Source organism: Diorhabda carinulata, chromosome 1 (assembly GCF_026250575.1).
Source record: "Diorhabda carinulata isolate Delta chromosome 1, icDioCari1.1, whole genome shotgun sequence".
In the NCBI taxonomy this organism is placed as follows: domain Eukaryota; kingdom Metazoa; phylum Arthropoda; class Insecta; order Coleoptera; family Chrysomelidae; genus Diorhabda; species Diorhabda carinulata.
The window spans coordinates 31,783,663-31,802,471 of NC_079460.1; the positions used below are offsets into that span (position 1 = coordinate 31,783,663).

At 30.4% G+C, this 18,809-nt stretch overlaps 2 protein-coding genes across 7 annotated transcripts in view; one reads left to right on the forward strand and one right to left on the reverse strand.

Moving 5' to 3' along the window:
• Positions 1-679: 679 nt before the first annotated feature.
• On the forward strand, positions 680-10,353 carry LOC130899367 (uncharacterized). 4 transcript variants are annotated; one of them, XM_057809277.1, is made up of 8 exons: positions 680-811; positions 4,152-4,328; positions 4,682-4,825; positions 5,077-5,400; positions 5,927-6,346; positions 7,637-7,786; positions 7,840-8,012; positions 10,254-10,353. In XM_057809277.1, the coding sequence occupies exons 1-7, from the start codon at positions 757-759 to the stop codon at positions 8,001-8,003; spliced, it is 1,434 nt and encodes a 477-aa protein (XP_057665260.1). In that variant the 5' UTR covers positions 680-756; the 3' UTR covers positions 8,004-8,012; positions 10,254-10,353. The 4 variants fall into 4 exon arrangements, with proteins under 4 accessions (XP_057665260.1, XP_057665276.1, XP_057665268.1 ...); XM_057809293.1 differs by having other exon boundaries at positions 7,840-7,944; XM_057809285.1 differs by having other exon boundaries at positions 7,843-8,012.
• A 2,968-nt stretch (positions 10,354-13,321) lies between these two features.
• LOC130899344 (5-hydroxytryptamine receptor-like) overlaps positions 13,322-18,809 on the reverse strand; it is a 191,710-nt gene continuing 186,222 nt past the window's right edge. For all 3 annotated transcript variants that reach the window (XM_057809253.1, XM_057809235.1, XM_057809246.1), the window contains 2 exons: positions 16,245-16,806; positions 13,322-15,563 (listed from right to left, as the gene is read on the reverse strand). In XM_057809253.1, coding sequence (XP_057665236.1) covers positions 16,298-16,806 — 509 coding nt within the window. In that variant the 3' untranslated portion in view covers positions 13,322-15,563; positions 16,245-16,297. The remainder of the gene's footprint in view (positions 15,564-16,244; positions 16,807-18,809) is intronic.

An 18,809-nucleotide genomic window follows, 5' to 3' on the forward strand; every position in this document is an offset into this window, starting at 1 on the left:
CTATTTGTACGGATCTTTATCACGTTCATTTGCTGATTGTGTAGATGGGTACTAAAACAGCTCCACAGTAAATGAATGAATTAAACTGTTCGTTGCAGAAGCTTCATATATGAGTCTACTCCTGCATTGATATTATTAAAGTATTTGTTGGTTCTCATTTTTTTTAATTAGGTGTCCATTTTGTCGAATATGTAAATCTGGATCCGGTTACTGTCAAAAATGTCCCACGGTTGATTACCACCATTTCTTGGTCCCATCGGTCATAATGCTCTTGATAGTAGTGACCCAATGTAATAAAATTAAGTCTTCTTGAGTTACGAGTACATGATCAACGAAAAGCAGTGTATGGAAAATACTATTAGAATACAAATTGCACTGGTAACTGAGAAAAGTAGAGATATGTGATGAATGAAGAACGGAGCAGAAATAAAGATATTGAGTAATTTCATTTGAGAAAAATAATATATACATTTTATTCATGAAAGTTGTAATGTTAATATTCGAACAAAAGAAACCTTGACTTTATCTTCAACTTTCAACATTTAATCATGTTGGAAAATTATGTTTTTGCCGTTGTGTTATTTATCTCATTATCTAGCGAATACACGTTTACAATTTTTTACTTATAATTGAGGTAATTAGTTTGAGTTTCCTTACCATTTATCTGTAACCAATAAAAAGCCAGGTACATATTTTCAACTATTTACATTAAAAAAACCCTCAAATGGCATTATAGTTTCGCGAAGGGACATCACAATGAAAAGTTATATAAAGTCAATATTATTTTCATACTTACTACATATAGCAACAGGTAACAGTAGTTCTTAACATTAATTGTATAATTTTTCTAGAATCTTTAAATTTAATATTTGAAAAATTGCATTGGAAAATATTTCCATACATATTCAACGTTGAGGCATCTGTATTTAGACTATATATACTATAGTAATATATGTATTAAATCACAATTTGACGATTGCTTCAGTTAACAAACATTCTTAGAAATATTTCCTTCATATCACAGAATTTTATATAAAAAAAGAGTTTGTACATATTTTTGGATTGATATTGGAACAACTATACAGAACACTAAATAGCCCTAATAGGAAAACATTAAAGAGTTCATTGTTTATGGAATATTGCATATTTGATTGTCATATAAAATTCAAGACATTTGCTGGTACTATAGTGATTAACAACATAATGTTTATTTTGTAACCGAAATGCATTTTAAATTACACAATCAGTACTCATTTTCTATACTTCTCCTTTTAGTATAATGAATCATGGATTTTCTTTTCTATGAATTCTCACTTACCAGTAGTGACTACGATCTTTTCTTTACTTATTGCGTGTCAATCTTTGTGATTGCACCGGTATTTGCTAAGCAATTTTCAGTCACACAATTCTTCTATAAATTGATACACTTTTGTGTAATATTTGGCTACTTAATCATCGAGTGCATGGTTCACTTGAAATAAGGACACAGGTAGTGTCTTACTTACTACTATTTATAATAGTGGTGGCACTATGGATATGATAATTTTTATGTGTTTTGACAAATATCAAATATTTCAAGAGGAGACTTTCCATTGGCCTTCTTGAAAAATCTGATTTCCAAGAAAATCTGGGGAAGATAAGAGGAAGAGTTTATATTCTCTTTTTGGTAGGTACATTGCATAACGAATATACTGGATAGAAATATGGAACTGTTATTTTTCTATATAGAAAGTTTTTCCATAAGTAACACGTAATTAATGAATATATACCTACAAATATATCTCAGTTTTTTTCGGGACATCTAGAATTTATTTAATAATATTTGGAATCATCAGAAGATCAGTGATATCGAGGATATAATAACAATGACAATAATTCTAGCATGTTATGATCCTAGAAATTCTAATATATTGTGAAAAACACACGAAGTGAACAAAAAATTAATATATCTAAGAAACGTTAAGAAAATATCTTACGAACTACTGTTTCTAGCGACTTACACTAGCTATATATACTATCAACACCAAAAACTATGAGAAATTTAATATTGGAGATTCAAATAATGTTAGTAGGTAACAGCAAATATCTATAGCGAAAGATAATCATTTAATATGATACATCAGAAAATAATTAATAAATAAATAAACAAGACTACCACGGTTCTTTCCCTGGATGTTGTGGAGACGATTAGCAATAATGTTTAAGACAAATACACTAAGAAGATAGCCAAGTAAATCTTGTTGTCGAATATCGAATATAATATATACCACCGAGTCTGTCGGATTGAGGAGGACACCAAACATCATATTTTTATATTTTGAAACAACAGCTTTGAAAGTCTGAACTCGTTGTCTCCAATAGTTTGCTATGATTTTTTTGATGTCACCAGTCTATGAGCTTTTTGAGCATTAATAGAATTTCCATGTGCTAATTTAGCGTTGTATTTTAATACTAAAAAATACCATTGGGGAATATGTTTGACTTATATAATATTTTTGACTGGAGTGTACAAGCCTCGATGATGTCCAACGACCAAGGCGCCCAAAAGAGGTGGTTATACCAGAAGTGTGTTCACACTATTTCACATGTATACTATTTGAATTTGAACAAACACTTTTAGGAAAAATAGAAAGGATTTTTTTGTCAAACAAATCCTGAATTCACTACTAGTCACTACACACCTGAATCACACAGGCAGTTATCTGCCTAGGTTAGACCCGCAACAGTAGACTAGAAGAGCTATGTATTCTGTGTCTTGAGATAAGTATACACGGAGTATTGCTTATCCACCACTACTTCAGAAATCGATAAAAATAATTATCAAATGCAATAAAATGGAACTTCGAATTGCTTCAGAGCCTACCACATTCTCCAGATATGGCCCCAGCGATTTTTAGTGTTTTTTTTATTCTTGTAAGAAAGATCCAATGATACAAATATCAATTAAATGAGGAAGTCGGCGCTAAAACAGAAGATTGATATTGAGACTGGAAAAGCATAATTATACCAGTCGCAAAGGAAACCATCTGGATGGATGGATTCAAATTTAACATTCATTTTTTGTTCACTAGATCGGAAAATTATCGATCAATGATTTATATACATGGAAAGAGAATACAGGTGATACTAATATCATTTAAAACTGAAACTGGACCTTGATTATTTATATCTATTTGTCTAATATGGTTTTAAAGCGATACAGAAACTAGTGGATAACTACATAAAAACCTTGAAAATGGACTACTTAAAAAATCAGTATGATAACAGACAATACAAACGCTGTACAATAAAGAACCACAATGTGTGCATTTCTGGACATATACGGAGCTTTTGATATCAAATTGTATTATAAAAATGGATGTATTAGTTGTTCTCGACGAGGCTATTGAGCAAGAGAAGAGTATCTCTTTAGTATAGATCCCAGTAGCAGATGAGCTGTTTCATAGGCTGAGAAACCTGTGACAGTGTCTTTATATAGGCAAAAACTCTCTTATTAACTGGTATACATATGGTTCAAAAACCATCACACGTTCAGGCGCCTCTAAAAGAAAGGGTTTCGGAAGAGGTAGGACATAGATAGAGGAAAGGTACCTGGTTGGATCACATATCTACTCTACTTTATCTACATTCGAACAAGTCTACAGGTTAGCCTTGGTCAGTTGGACCTCAATAAAAACATACTCACTTACAAAATGCGGCAAATCTGATTATATATAATTATTCTTGTTAAAACGTTTGATCTTATTAGATTACTATTTATTCTGAGGTTTTGAAAAGTTTTGTCCAGCTTCTTGTTTTTTGTCTCCAGGAACTTCAATGTTTTAACCGTATCAATTCAATTAATGAAGCCTTCAAATGAATACTGTTTAGTGAGTTAATTAATATGTTATATATATTTCATATAAACTGGTGAGAGAGGAAAGATCTTATTGTATGCAGCAAACAGTCGGTGTTCATTAAAATGTATCATTATCTGTGACCTTAACTTCTGAACCCACACTCATCAAAACATCAATAGGAATTCTTCAAGATTTCATTAGCATCTATTTTACGATACAAAACATACATGAAGAAGTATTTACGCAGTAACAGATGCAGATATATACAATATTTTTTGTAATTCGTTGGCAATTAATTCATATTCCATTTAGTATCAGTTCGGGCCAGATCGTCTGGTTTGGGGGAAGGATTACAGTCGTCAAACTCCTGGGATGTTTCACACAATGGGCTCAACTTTGGGTCAGGTGGAGTTGGTAGCTTTCTATCAGATATAATGGGTGGTAGTAGTGCAGGTTTAGGAAGAGGAGGAACAAATGGAGAAGAAGGAGGTAAATATCTACAAGTATTTGAAAAAAAATCAATGGGCTTAATAATTGATAGTTAATAATAATTAATTTATAATTGATTGAGAACGATAGCTCAATTTTCATAATAGATACTTCCTCAATTTCTATGAATTTTTTTTCTAAGTTGGGCTATCTATAGGTGTAGGAAAATCAATGCAAGAAATATAAATATTTGATGAATTCTGTATTCATTATGGTGAGTATAATATTAAAGAAGGTGTCTACTTTGGTGCTATATGCAATTTGGAAGAATAATTTTCATTTCCTTTTATTATTTACTGATTTCCGATAGTTTTCAATTTTTTGACATGATCATTTTCAAGACCTTTTTTAAGTACACAGGACAGGAAATGGACAAAAACAAGAATCACAAAGTTTCTCAGTAAGTTTATTACTTGGAAATATTGCTAACAGCATCTCGTCACTTGGAGACAACATGGAAAAAGCAATTGAAAAAGCAGTATCTATTATGGCAGGAGGTAAGGTGCCTTTTATAAAATTTATGATAGTATACATAATTCTTGGTCTATTTTAATAAAATGAATTGTTTTTCTCTCACATTTTACATGTCCCTGTTTTCCTCAATGATCCTCGTCTTCTTTTTAATTTAGCTATTTAGGATATTTGAAATTTTCCGTGTCCGACTTCTTATGTGATATATTTTCATACCAACCAAACTATTTGGCCTATATGAATAGTTATCCAATTTTTTTTCTCATTTTTTTTATAGGAAATAACAATTTAAGCGGAAATGGTAAATCAGGTTATTCCGTCGAAAGTTCAGTAAACATTGACATACCATCATTTTTGACAGAGGTCCTAGAGGCTCCAATTAAGTTTGTGCGAACGATGGTGCGTTTGGTCGTGAACTTGTCTTGGAACCTAATAACATTACAATTCAAAGCATTGAAAATTCCTTTCTCTATTATCAATAGAGTTGTTTCTATAGCTAGAACGGTCGTAGCAGCAGTCATCTCAAGATTATTGAATGCAGTTTTAAAAATAAATTCATTGAATGCTGAAATAGTTTCTGGAGCAATTGGAGCAGTGGAATGTGAGTATATAAGAATATTTTATTATATACCTATAGTGATTCTGTCTTTTGAAATCAAAATTTCTTAAAAATATCACAAGTGAATGTTTTCTAGTTTTGACACGATTTTGAATAATGATCTAGAGGATTGAATCTTAACAATGATTCGTTATACAAAAACTCAAAATTGAAAAGGTGATAAATAAAATAATAGTTTTACCACCAATGTCCCAAAAAACATAACTCTTTGAGTGGGACATAAAATCAAATATTTTTGTATATATCTTGAATTTAAGGAGGATAGGGATAATATTGAGGCGTAGTGAAAAGAGTAAACAGACAATGTTTTGTTTCTTTGATTCTATCAATGATTCCTATCATTACTCCGAATATAATTATCACTCGACCGTGTTTTCTTTTTGTTCTTAGTTTTTAATTTGTACCTATATATTTCATTAAATGAAAAATACTAAGTTGTGGAGAAACCATGTTAATTGGAACCAAACCCCAAGATATTATTGAATTATCGTATCTATTTATTTTTCAGCTACTTTAGGATATATAATTAGTACATTAGCTGACATGCTAATATCTGGATTACAGACAACTTCTAATATAATCGGCTTTAGTGGAGATCGTCTTATGACAATTACTAAAACTGTCTTTAAAACAGGCATAAATTTATCAACTAACTTGAGAAATTCAGTAGAAGATGGCGTGAAATTTTTAAACTTAAATAAAATACCCAATTTGCCTGGAATTAGAAACATCATTTCCATAATTTCCGATGGTGTTAACTTTGGATCAAGTTTTGTGTCCAAACAATTTAACGAATTATTACAATTCATAAATAAAATTATATATGAAAATCAAGATTTCTTTATACCGCTTTTCAAACGAATGGTCAACATCTTTTTCGCAGTACGCGATGCAATAAACAGAATTGTAGATGGCGGACAATATACAGGTAAATATTTTTCAGTCGTTGATATAACCTTAGAAACGTAGTAACACTACAACAATTAAACTACCTAATGATTGATTGAAAAACAGTTATATTTATAATAAACAAAATATATTTTTGTAATTTTTACCTCACGTCTACGGAGAATAGAGGTGAGGAGAGCCATCTCGGTGTATCGAAAAGTATTTGTTGAAAGGAAGCAAATTAAGGTTAGGTACCTGTTTCTATAATATACAACAAGTCTATATTTAAATGACAGTTGATAATATTAAAAAAAATGTTAGATTATTTGGCAGGAATATTCGAACCAAACTTCAAAATTAGAACGGGAAGAGACTGGAAAAATAACGTGTATCCAAGTTCGTATTTCATTGTAGTTTCGAAGAAGCGTGTGTCTGTATAGAAGGAAATGGCTCGGAGTCCATTGTGAAATATAGAATCCATTAAAATAGGTCAACTCAAGCACATTATTCAACTTTTGCATCTCTTAATGTAAACAATTTATCTCTTTGATATCTGAAAGCCTCTGTTCATCAGTTCATACCTCTTACCAAATTGAATCAAGTAATAAAGCGGAAAAAAAATTTCCCCAAATTGTCATAGAGTCCAGAAGAACTATCGGGTTTGCAAAAATCTTTTTCCAGTGAACTGCAGAGCCTATAGAAATATAATAAAAACGGTTATCATTTGGAAGTGACGGAATTTAATTCAATTAATTCAGCATTCAACTGAATAAGGATTCAGATGAAAATGTTCCATCAAGTTACTAACGTTGCTGTATGTACAAAATTGTTCTTTCTCTTGTAATTATAAGAATTCTTCTGTAACTGTTTGGATTTGAATAGCATGGCATTCCATTGGAGTGGGTCTCAAATGACATCTCTTGAGCCTATGGAGTATCATGGCAGAAGGAATATTCGATTACCTATTTGTTTCTTTTCGTTTTCTTCTTTGACTTTTCAAAGAGGAGCAAATAATGAGATGAATCATAAATAGAGGATATACATAGTTTATTGCCATTAAAAAAGCTGATAACAAAATTTATTCCTTATAATAATACAACAAACGTTAGGAAACTGTGATATTTATTTAATGTATGTGAAATTTATCCACCAAATATGATGCAGACGATATGTCAATTTTCACCATAAAATGGTTTTTTTTAAGAAAAAGTAGAAGCTGGAATAAATAAATACCATTTCCTGATAAATGGAACATTCTCAGTTAACAAACCATAAAACCACATTTTAAAACAAAATCTTATTCACTAATCAGCTTATTTCATTATTCTAGAAATAGGTGAAATGTTTGGAAAACTGCAGAATCTTATAACTCCTCTGATGAATAGAAATTGGCCGTTTATAGGCGGATTTAATGGAACAATGAAAAATATTTGTTCTATAGTACAGGATGAATGTACAAAATATGCAGACTATTCCGAAGGTATGTTTGTTCAATTGTTATCCTAAAATAATTTATATACATATTTATCGAAGTAGGAGATGATTGTTCAGGAGGACCTCTAGAAGAATCAGGATCCGATTTTGATGGAGAAACATTTAACAGCAATGAACGTTCAAGTAGTACACTATTAGATGGAGGTAATAATGGGGGAGTTGAGTTTGGTGGAGATGAAATATCTACTGCTAATAACGGGTAGACTAAACCTGTAAGTTGGAAGTAGCAGTTTCATGCTAATAGTTAAATAGTCTAATAGTAGTAAAATATGTATTGAAATAATAAATGGGACCACCACTGATCTGGAGCACTCTTTGAAATATCATATATTACACTTATACATTTGTCGTCTCATTACTTCTGATATCTTATTATTTATTCTATAAGTAAATTTCTTTACTTATGCATGTAGTTCTTTACTAGTACATGATCAGACCTAATACTATTGTCTGTAGTTCCGATCTTATACAAATTCTAATTTGAGCACTGTAGTACGGCACGATCACTTGTTTGAGAGCAATAATGTGGAAAAAATTATGATGTATATCCAATTCCTATTGGCTGCTTTAAATGTAAACCCCCCAATCAACACAATTATTAAAAATATTTAGTTGATAATTTCTGTAGAGAATATGAATCGTATGTCAATTATTTAATATAATAATCAGAATTGCGTACAAACTGCTATTATCATTTCTAATTACATTAACTTTTATGTGTTTCAATATTTTGGCGTCTCATTATAAAAATGATACCCAAATATTTTCAGATTGATACTTTGTTTACCTAAATCTGTCACTTTTTAGGCATTTTGTTACTTTTTCTTTTACTATCCTCTTGGATTGCCCTTTGAATTTATCATTGGTTAATACAATCATATTTATTTAATCCAATTAAATTCTTATATATTTTTAATATGTATACGTATATATTTTATTGTGGATCATTTCTTATGTTGATGCTTGAAATAAAAACCACACTGTATGATATTGCTTAGGCGGAATGAAAGTTATAAGAATATAAATTACAATAGATATGAATTATAATTATAACTTTCTCAATATTCTATGCAAATACATATTTTTAAGTTTATGAAAATTTAAAAGGCATAATACGTGTACACATTTCTCCCAACAACTTTCTCAATAAAACAATAATCTTTTGACCCCTGATTGACCGATACCTGACACAGGGAATTTCAAGCTACTTTCTCGGTAATTCCATGTCTTCTTCCTTTTATAACTTTCTTAATGTCCTAATAGCATCCAATTAACTTAATCCTCTCCGATATATATGATAAATGTTTTAAGAACAACCAACATAACTATATCTCTCTATCTTCTTATTGTTCCTTTCTTACACGAACTCAGGAGAAACGTTTTGTATTGAAGTGAATCTCATGTCTTGGGGCAGCGAAGTGATCAAATCTCGAACGCCTATATTTCTTGTATGGTACCTATGTATATATTGTAAGTTTCAGTAGTTATCGAACTTTTATTATTGTGCTACCTTTTCGCAATCCTCGACCCTAAGATTTGCGCCCATAGTTACAATGTTATTATTACTTTCATAATTTACAATTAATCGCTGACAAAGCAAGGAAGTTTCTATCTCCATCTAACCATATTTTAAGGAGCTCGGTGATAGGATTTGTCAAGTTTGACAACTCAAATCATCTACGATACTTAATTTAACTATGCCGATATTGAATCCATATGAGTAGCAATTTTTATTTCCAATAAATAGGGCAACATCATCCATTGCCCAATTTGATACTTCGCATTTGTTTGGTAAAATCACTTGGTCTGATTTGATCAGGTTCAGAAACCGATTGATCAATTAGTGGTGATTCATTTCGATAACATATATTCTAGAAAATTTGGTAATCATTTGCAATAACTATCAATTTCAAATTATTTTTAAAACTAAATATATTCTGATACGGATAAATAAATATTTTCAATTAATGTTTGGATTTTTCACCTTTATAATAATTTCAAATTTGCTACATCCTTATAATGGACCTTTTTCCCTCATTATGAATATTTGCAAATAGTGGTTATAGTTATTTTTCTATTTTTCTAAAGATATATAATAACCAAACCTACTGCGGCCGTGCTTAGCTATTACCCATTGCTTGTTTACTGGGTATAGTTTACTGGACGAAATATGTGTTGTCAGATTTAATCTGGTCTAAGGCTATATTATCGCAAATTGTAAACGAGAATGATATTTTTGGAGAGCACTCCACATCTAAGAAAGTTGCTTGCAGATTCTAGTGTAGTTTATGTTGAATCTTCCATTTTTTGTCATACATAAATATAGACTGATTGTGTATCATATATTCACCTCCGTTATATGTTTTGTTAAGATTTTGTGTTACATTCATAGTTTACATATCAAATTTAGACAGTAAGTGATTCATTGATGTATTTTTTTTTCATTATTTTAGCACAAACCATACTATAATGAAATTTCCTTCAATAAGCAAATGAAGATAATGCATTATTGGATCTAAATGCGTTGCTATTGAATATAGAATTTAATCTAAATTATTTGTGTTTTTTTCTTTTCTATTTTTTAAACTGAATTAGTTGGAAGTCTTTGTTATAACGTTTTATTAACATATAGTATCCCTACTGTACAGGAACCCATTCGAAAACTTACATCTCACTAGAGTTATAACAATAGAATAATGAGGACATAATATAATGTTAAAAATAATTTTATAATGATTACTCCTTATGTCACAATTGAATCACGAAAGTGCTGCTTAAATTTTGGAATCAGCCGGTAGTACCACATTTTCCATTCTCGAATTAATGATGCAATTTACCTTATGTACCCACCAAATTTACGTTGTGATCAACTCTTTTAGCTCAGTATTCAATTACGGCACCATGCTCGAAATGATACATTTTGATACTGAGATGTGAGTCGCGAACTCAGGTTTATACTGTAAGCACGCTTCACCGGTTAAAGCTTGTCAGTTTCTAAGCATAAGTCTATATACATTAGGTGACAATGGGACGTAATGGTCAGCTCTCATACCTCACTAATTATAACTAACCTATAAACTATATGTTTGATAAAAACCGTAAATTATCTGGCGAAAAAAGAAAATTGAATCTAACTGAAATAGAAAACTTTATACTCGCTTTACCTGTTACATATTATACTGCAAATTAACAATAAATTGATAAAAATAACTAGAATCTCATGAGATAAAATACCTTAATTATAATAAATTAATTATTATAGTTAGTAGATTATTGGCACATTCATGTGAGCGTTTTTGTTTATGACCTACTGGATCAATGCGATTTTGAAGTATAAAAAGGAGTAGAAAAAACTAAACGAGATATGATTATTGTATATTCATTTTTATTACATTTTTGGGATACTTAACATAAAAAACTAAATTCATGAATACATTTGATCAATGTATCTTTTATGTTTTTAATGAATTTAGTTCAATGAATAATTTAATCCTCGACAATCTTTGGGCTCAAAAGAATGTCGATGATATAATAAAAAAATTAACATAGTATTTACTATAACCTGCGTGCAGGACTACATTGAGAAGCACTTTCCATTAAAGGAATTCTTCTATCAATTTCATCAAATAGCTTCATTTGTTGATGTCACCAGAATAGATCGTTTTTATCTTTGTTTTGAAATGATTTACTTTTGACCCACAAGAGTGACGAACTAAGGTGAAATATATTGCGATTTCTATTTAAACAAAAGAGCAAATATCAATATGTATACACATGATGTGACAAACAAGGAGAACAAATATTCCTAATCAATAATACCTATGTCGATTAAACCATGATTTACGTGTGCATATAAAAAAGTTAAGAATTAATATCGGTTGTTTCCCATATTTTGTTAATTGTATGGAACCTTTAAATGGAAATTGACACTTTGTTTTCTCATATTAAGTAGGAAGTTTGATTATCTCGAATTTCAGGATATTCGTATAGAGCAATGAAATTATTATTATCATTACTTCAATACACCGTTTCTGAAACTTCCAGAACTTTTGTAAAAGCTAATTTTTATCAAGATAGGGCATTTTTTCATTAGAGTTAACAGATTTTGTAGGTAATATGTATTCAAATGTTTAATCGCCAAGTACTTCATACGTATAGTATGTAGTATGTAATTATGTAACTCTCCATTGCCTAGAAAACTGAGAAGTTGAAGATGTGACTAGATTATAGCAAATAAAAGATGAGGAATAACCGTACTAGTATATCAGGCGATAATATCGTGATTTTTCATTCAAAACAACGGTAAGAATCAAATGGTATCGCTGCAAGTTTTATTGGTTATTTCAGAGGATTTAGAAGACTTAGTGTAAATGGTGATTTCATTAAGCAGTTTTTCTTCAAATAGTTATTTGTGTGTAAGGAGTATTTGGATACTGATTGCATTAAATGTATACTGTTTTCAATTTTCTATATCTGTAAAATGTTTTCAAGATCAATATAGCTGAAAGTTTAATAAAATCGAATAATTGATGAACAAATAATTTTACTGCAATGCGGGTACATGAGGAATGGTCTTGGATGTATCACAGTTAACAGACATACAGTGCTAGTCAACAGTGCTAGTCATAAGTTCTCACAGCATCAGACATACATAAGCCAGTCTGAACTTATTTAATATGACAAGCGTCGTTACCTGGTTATCGTTGTTGATATTTTCCAACGAGATTCGATAATAAATGACACCTCTCTTATATATTGAAAAATCTTTTCAATGGTATCAATAATTGTCTAAAGTGTTTATGGTAGTTTCGCAGAATATAATCAGAGGACTGATTAAAATTAAATTTTTAATGCAAATATAACTAGATCACAACAGCTAACGTTCAGTTTCCACATTGTAAGCTAACATAGGTAGTGAAGTCACCAATTGATATAGTTTTTGATTAAATTATTGTGCATCCGATGAAAAAAGTACTTTGATAGTACGATTCAAAGCTTGTTTATGGAAAAAGAAACGTTATTTTGATCAACATTTTCCCCATGTAAATGATTGTACATCACAAATTTTAACTAGATATCGAGATAGATAAAACCACATATTATTTAATAGATATAGAGATTTTTTACATTTAACGTTTAATAACATTATTGCAGATAGTTGATGTTTTATACTTATTATTCACAATATATTCTAAAATAGATATATACAAAATATTTACATATATTTCTTATATAACATAGTTTATTTACAATAACCTGGTTCTTTCAAATATTGGATAGAGGTTACAAATATTTTGAATATATAAAAATATTTATATTTATTGTACATAGATAAATTGAGAGTTCAATATATCCCATAAATATATACATATATACAAGTTTTTACATCACAAATAAATGTATGAAGTAATGGACATGAAATTATTACATCGATAATCATTTCGGAAATATATATATATATATATATATATATATATATATATATATATATATATATATATTTTATATATTTTATGTTCAAACCTGAAGTATTGGCTAAAATATTCATTTCGTTCTAAAAATCGTTTATTTCTAGTGTTGTTTGTTATATAGGTATTGTTCAGAGAGTTTTCCAAAAGTTTCCGAATATCAAGTTTGCGATATGTAATTATTGAAATATACTGACCTATCTATTCTGGTGGACCATAGCTTTTTAGGTCACTTGAAACTTGTTTAACGCTCATTTATATAGTGGAATAAAACGGTGGATATCAAATATTCCCAATGAGCTCATTTGTTTGAAACTCAATAACTGTTGTTAGTTTATATTATGAGATTGTGTGTTCGATCGTGCATATTTGCGAGTCCAGTATTCGATATGGAAATCATTTAGGAAAACTTTGAACCCGTGTATAGATATTAGAAATCTTCGAATACCTAGAATGCTTTGAGTATAATACATTCTCATTAAAAGAATAAAGTTTACAGTTTTAGATGCTTTGCTTTTAATTTTTTGCATGAAAAATATATTGATTCCATTCAAAATATCCTTCAGCAAAACAAACACTTCTATTCGTTAGTAGTACTTCAATCGTAAATGAGTAGATAAACACTACCATTCCACAGAATGTTCCACATAAAATTACTTCAGACACTGCTTGTGAAATCCTTGCTGATAACAAGAGTTATTAACAGCTATTTTTGTGAAGTGAAAACCTTGTTTCGTGCAAAATTGAGCGTAAGAGAAAATTCACGTTTTAGTTGAAGCTAGAACTAGTAGTGAACAGCGGAGCAAACAAAATTCCTTTATTAGGGTGAAAGTGTTTTCACATGTTACGTATCGCGCCTTTCTGCTGTTAATGATCAAAACTACACTTCTCTGTTTATTGATACAAACAAGGTTAAAATCGATATGAGTAGAATGAAAATTTCATGAAGTAACATAGGACTATTTCAAACTATTAACAAAAATGTAAATGATTGATGATTTCTATTTAAATAAATATGTTGAAGTTAATCCTGAGTTATATGTAGTTACATTTTTACAAACTGTCAATTGAGCCAAACAGATATTGAAGCGTTTGAAGATAGTAATTAATTAGATATTGATATATTTATATAAATGTAATTAGTCATAAGGATACCCGCTTTCCCGTTTTGTGAGTCTAATATATTTTTTTTCTACGACCGTGCGTTTTAACCCACTTTCCCGCACGCATTTTAGTTTTGAAAGTGTCACTTTCCCGCACTAGTGCGGGAAAGTAAAATGATGCACATTTTGACCATATTAGATAGTTTTTCACTTTTGAGATTATAACTATTGTTACTACAGGTAAATAAATATTTACGAAATAGTCCATCAAACAAAATTTAAACCTTTTCTAGCTTTTTGTAGCATTTTTAATTTTTTGAAAATATAAAATAATACAGATATTTTTTATATAACCATGTAATTGTTACTAAAACGTCAAAGTTGTTCCAAACGTCTTGGAAGTGACCGAATAAGTGCAATCTTCTTCTAAATTAAACCACATTAAACCGAATCCGATACAATAATATTAATTCATCATCAACCGAGGAAGAACTTCCCGAAGCCATTTTGAAGGCTGCAAATGAAACTAATTCCGAGCTGTTACCTGCCAACTGACTTAAAACCGTTGCCGTCACCGTCATCGTCATCTTTATCGACCTGCAACCGATGCCATCCATCCTCATCGACGTTATCTACCCTCCAGTTGAAACCAAATAACTCCACTGGATCGGCAATTCTTACTAGTCTACAGAATGCAACAAATTGTGTTTTCAATATTAATATTTATAATAATTAGTAGTTTTTAGTTACAGTTTTTTATATTGTTATGTTTGTTGGATTAAAATAATTTTTGAAAAATGGTTTGGTATGCTTTTTTGTATATACGGTCGTAGAAAAAATAATGTTCCTAACACATGTGTAAAGTGTCTTTCCCGCACTTGACCGCATGCCCGAACTCCGCTCCGCGTCGTTCGGGACAACTGCAGTCGCGTGCGGGAAAGTATCACTTTCCGCACTTGTTAGGAAAATAACTATTTTATATTTTAAATTAAGACGAAACTAAAATATCGCAGTTTAAAAACTTTGCATTTCAAGTATAACTCTCCTGTTTTCGCTACTTGTACTGCTGTTATCCATGTCTATATTCGGTGAGATCGTGTTAAGTGATCTCCTACCTTCGGATCAGTCACATTTGAATGTAACATTTCTTGATCCGCTCGCAACTGCAGGTGCTGCAACTATTGCGGCTAATCTGAAACAAGCATAAAACTTATGCATCACTGCCTTCTGGAGTATAGCAAAGGTAGTATAAACAATGGACAATAGTACCTATACAATAGAATAATGTAAGTGCCAAAAATGCGTCAATAGATAATCATATTTATATGTATAGTATTCTGGTGACGTTGTAGTAGATATTATCGTAGTTATTAAGGTATTTAGGAATAAAATTATTGACAAAGTTGTTGACATGGAAGTGTTTAAACAAAAATTGAGGATAAGTGACAAAATTGACCAATTGTATCTTTAATATTTTCATTTATCTTTTGAAACAATCATAATATATTTATTTGGTAATATCTAAGACAAACAAAAGCTAAGAGAAAAGAATGAAGAATATTTTTTGTAGATGTAAAGAATTTTCTTTGCATTTGATAATCATTTAGGCGAAAGCATTATGGGTTTCAGTGACTAAAGAGTGACCCAGAGCCGCGCCATGTCAAACAACATAATTGATTCTGTTTCGGTAGACCTACTTCCAAGTATTGAAAAAAATTCGGCGTCTATTTTTATAGAATGCTTGCTCGAGTTGAGTGACATTTTGAACCGATCTAACACAGATACACATGACGGTCAGTGACGACTTTTATTTTGTTGTTTGTTGATGGATAATCAGTTGATTAAAACGCTATAAATGAATAATAGTACTCACCTCGCTGCTACTGGCGGATCTGCATCTGAAGGTAAGCGACCACTTGGCCTCCATCATTGAAAATTTCTTATACCAAAATGTCTATTTCGTCTGGCATAATTTCTACCGCACAGAATTTTTTTAAAAGCATGTCTGAATTCTGGACTGAAAATCGTGTAAATAATAGGATTAAGTGTTGAATTGAAATATCCCAACCAAAGACAAATTGATACTAAGTATTTATCAAATAGATTAGGATTGATTGGCAATAGAACAGCCATAATAAAAAATGGCAACCAGCACAGAACAAACGCTCCTGTGATAATTGCCAAGGTTTTCGCAGCTTTTCTTTCCCTCTTCGAGTCCATACCGTCCCTTGTTTTTCTTTTAATGGGATACTGATGCGGTTGATACGCGACACTACATTCTGCAGTTGTCGGCAGATCCGCCTCCAGTCCATTAGCAAATGAAGTTTTTTCAGGGCTACTATTATTCGAAGATATGTTTGTAAATGCAGTAGTTGTTTCAGATATTGTAGGTAGAGGGCGTCCGATAACAGTTACCACAGCTGCTGCTATGCCACCTGCAATAAAAAGAATTTTAAAACTTGAATAAAATCTGTTTATAAAATAGGTTACTATTTGACACTTCGTGATATTCTCTAGAACCGTAACAAACTTCATTTCATTGAATTGAGAAAATAAAGATGTATCAGAGATTATTTGCTATAATAGATAATTTAAAGCGGACGAGAAAAGTTTTGGAAGATAATTCTTCATTTTAAAATAAATCATATCGTTTGTTTAATTATTTTCCTTGATACTGCTACAATTTGTTGAGAGGAATTAAACCAAAATTTGAAGTTTGCAGAAATGGATGGCATTTATTTTTTGGAAACGTTCACATTTAAAATCGTACCAATTTCACTTCCAATAGTACCATGAATGGAGAAAAAGCAAAAGTTCATTCTTCTGAACATTTTTATTATGGGATTTAGACGTATCAGTTTTTCGTATAATTATGAATAGAACACTTTGAAAGTATTCACTTCATTAACCAATTCACCTTAAACGTTTGACGGAAGGCTCGAGTTCTTCATTACTTTGTATACCATGCTCGATTTAGTTTTATTTATAAAAGCGATGCCTTTGCCGATGGCCGTAATTCTGCTAGTCACAAAAATCTAATTCGGAGTTACATTCAGAGTGTATATGACATGAACTGTAAAGTCAGTCCTGTCCGATTATGATGGGAGAGTTTAAAGTTAGGTGAGTGCGCTAGTTCTAGGAAACCGTTTGAAATTGTTTTTTGACAATGGCGATTTGCTTATATTGTTTTCAAAAACCAATTTCTAGGAGGGCCTTTTAATTTTATTGTTTATTTGTTTACTTTCTAGAATTATTCAAGAAATTTTTATTCTATAAATACGTGCTTTTTTAGCATGGAGAAATCAGTATATAATTCAATGTCATAGTAGACGGATCGAAATATTGAAAAGTAACCGGTCAATTTAAAATGAATTATATAAGTAGTGAATAGTTAATTATTATAAATAATGAGTATATCTAGTGCAAGTGTGGAAATAAATTGAGTAAATATGATACAGTGTGTATAAATTCACCCTACCGCACACTGCGAAATACCAAAGTGTGGACATTGTAGTTATACGGTCAGACAGTTAGCCGTACGAAAAAAAGTTGAGCGTTAAACCCCATTATTTTTTCACGAGGAATCGATTTCTGTATTTAAATTTTAATTTTGAAGTTCACGGTGGCCCAGAAAAAACTTTTTTTCTAATTGTAACCCTATTATTTCGTAAAATGAATAAATTGATTCCACACCCTATTTCCAACAACTTTTACTTAGGTCACTTTTTTGATAGGAGCAGCCGTATAAAAGGGATACAGGGTTATTAGGCAAACCAAAACCCTCTTTTCCATGTAAGAGGAGTAAGTACCCTTCTATTTACAATAAATTTTTCTTAGGAATATTTCCGAGTCCAAGATCGTAAATCCCCGGTCATAATATTTGAACCTTATAAGGTTTGTTCTGAAAATTAGGAACGTTTCGATTTTTGTTCATAGTGCTATTAATGCTATCCCGATACTGAATTTTATTTCATTATTAACTTTCTGGTTTTTACAATTCATGAGTATCGAAGACAATAATACTTTCATAAAGTATAAACAAATATTTAAAAGAATGAAACTGAAAATTTTTTTTCTCGTAATCTGGCACGAGCCCGTAGGTAATTATTAATTGAATGTAAACTATAAACCTTTGAGCGATTTTGAGAGATTTCTTTATGAATTAATATATATATATATATATATATATATATATATATATATATATATATATATATATATATATATATATATATATATATATATATATAATGAATATAATTAAAATTTTTCTCGTGTTTTTCACAAAAAAACTTGAAAAGTCAATGTAAGTTCAAGCTGCATAAACGTAAATTATGATAATACAGTTAAATTATCGTAATAAAGATGGTTTATTAATTTTAGTTCATCAAAATACTTAAAGTAGTTTTTTTTGAAAAAGGATATTTTCCATGGACGG